The sequence below is a fragment of the Eimeria maxima genome, genomic scaffold, assembly GCF_000499605.1.
Source record: "Eimeria maxima Weybridge genomic scaffold, Emw_scaff1974, whole genome shotgun sequence".
Classification (NCBI taxonomy): Eukaryota; Apicomplexa; class Conoidasida; order Eucoccidiorida; family Eimeriidae; genus Eimeria; species Eimeria maxima.
In genome coordinates this window covers 3,437-5,069 of record NW_013563637.1, presented here as the reverse complement: position 1 = coordinate 5,069, position 1,633 = coordinate 3,437, and the positions used below count along the sequence as shown (strand labels likewise).

The 1,633-nt window shown below is 27.0% G+C and overlaps 1 protein-coding gene across 1 annotated transcript in view; it reads left to right on the top strand.

The window, feature by feature from the left end:
- Positions 1–1,470: 1,470 nt before the first annotated feature.
- EMWEY_00056670 (chromatin assembly factor 1 subunit, putative) overlaps positions 1,471–1,633 on the top strand; it is a gene marked incomplete at both ends in the record, with an annotated part of 906 nt that continues 743 nt past the window's right edge. The window contains one exon of the mRNA XM_013477831.1: positions 1,471–1,633. This exon is cut by the window's right edge and continues 134 nt beyond it. Coding sequence (XP_013333285.1) covers positions 1,471–1,633 — 163 coding nt within the window.

Sequence of the window (1,633 nt, the reverse complement as noted above, 5' to 3'; positions counted from 1 at the left end):
TATATATATATATATATATATATATACAAGGCTACAGTTACTAAGGTAGATAAGGAGAGTAAGACAGTTAGTATACACGAATAGAGGAAGAAAAAGAAATAAAAAAGAAATAAATAATAATTATTTATATTATTTATATATACCTAATATATAAATAATTATTTTTATTATATGTATATACACCTAAATATATTTCTTCTTTTTGTTTATCTGTGGGGCTTTCTTATAGTATTTATGCAGCAGCAGCAATAGCAGCAGCAGCAAGAGTAGCAGCAGCAGCAATAGCAGCAGCAGCATTAATAATAGGGTATATAAATATATATTAAGGGAGAAGAATAATTATATTTATAAAAGAATTAATATAATAATAATAATTATTATTATTATTATTATTATTATTTTAACAATTATCTTTTTATTATATCCTTTCTATCCCTTATTATACTATGCAGAGTGTAGGGTGTACATACACCCCAATAATAATAACCATCAATTTCTTTTTTTTTTTTATTGGCGCGATTATTGAGTAGGAATAAACAATTAAAATAAATAAAAATAAATATTTATTTATATAATATATTTATTAATTACTTTTGTAGGTGTTGAGGAGAAAAAGAAGAAAAAAAGAAGAAAAAGAAAAGACTGGAGGATTCAATATTTTTATTGTCTGTCTTATTCATCTTTTTTTGTGTATATATAAAAGATCCTTTTTTTTTACTGCCTTATATAATAAAATAAATATATTTAATTAAATTATAAATAAATATAATTAATTAAATATATATTTATATATAATCTTCTTCTTTTTTCCCTCTTTTTCTTGCTATAAGAAAAAAAAGAAAAAAAAAACGCATGCAGCAGCATCGACGACCCCCGTCATGAACACCCCCCCTCTACCACCGCCTCCTGTGCATAATCATGAGGAGTAGGGGATAAAAATGTTCATAAAAGGATAAAATAAAGAAATAAATATAAATAAATTAATTATAAATAAATATAAATTGAAATATTTTCCATTTTTATTCAACTTTTGTGTTTTTCTTCTCTTTTCTTGTATTCTTTGTTGGGGTGTCTATGCATGCATACTATAACTATTGCATGCAGGAGAGGAAACAACAGTACATATATATATACATATATCTATGAATTATGCATATGAATAATATTTTATTTTTTTTATTTTAATTACTTTTATACATGCATAAATATCCGCAACAATTTATTTTGCTGCTGCTGCAGCAAGCTGCAATAGCAGCAAACCCTGGAGCCCAACCACCACCAGGTGTATATACACCCCAATATAATTAATACTCAATGTATATATTTGTGTAGCTATTGATCTCTTTATTACTTCTTTCTTTCTTATTGCTTCTTCCCTTTTTTTTTATAATTGTATAAAGGAATAACACTAACATATTATTAAGAAAAGTTTATTAAGAAAAAAAAAAAAGAAAAAAAAAAGAAGAGGAAATGCCGCAAATATTTCTTCCTCAAGTTTTGTGGCACTGCAAAAATAACCGACTTGCAGATAGGGTCTATTCAGTGGATATACAGCCGATTAACTGCAGCAGCAGCAGCAGCAACAGCAGCAGCAGCAACAACAGCAGCAGCAGCAGCAGCGGCAACACTGCAG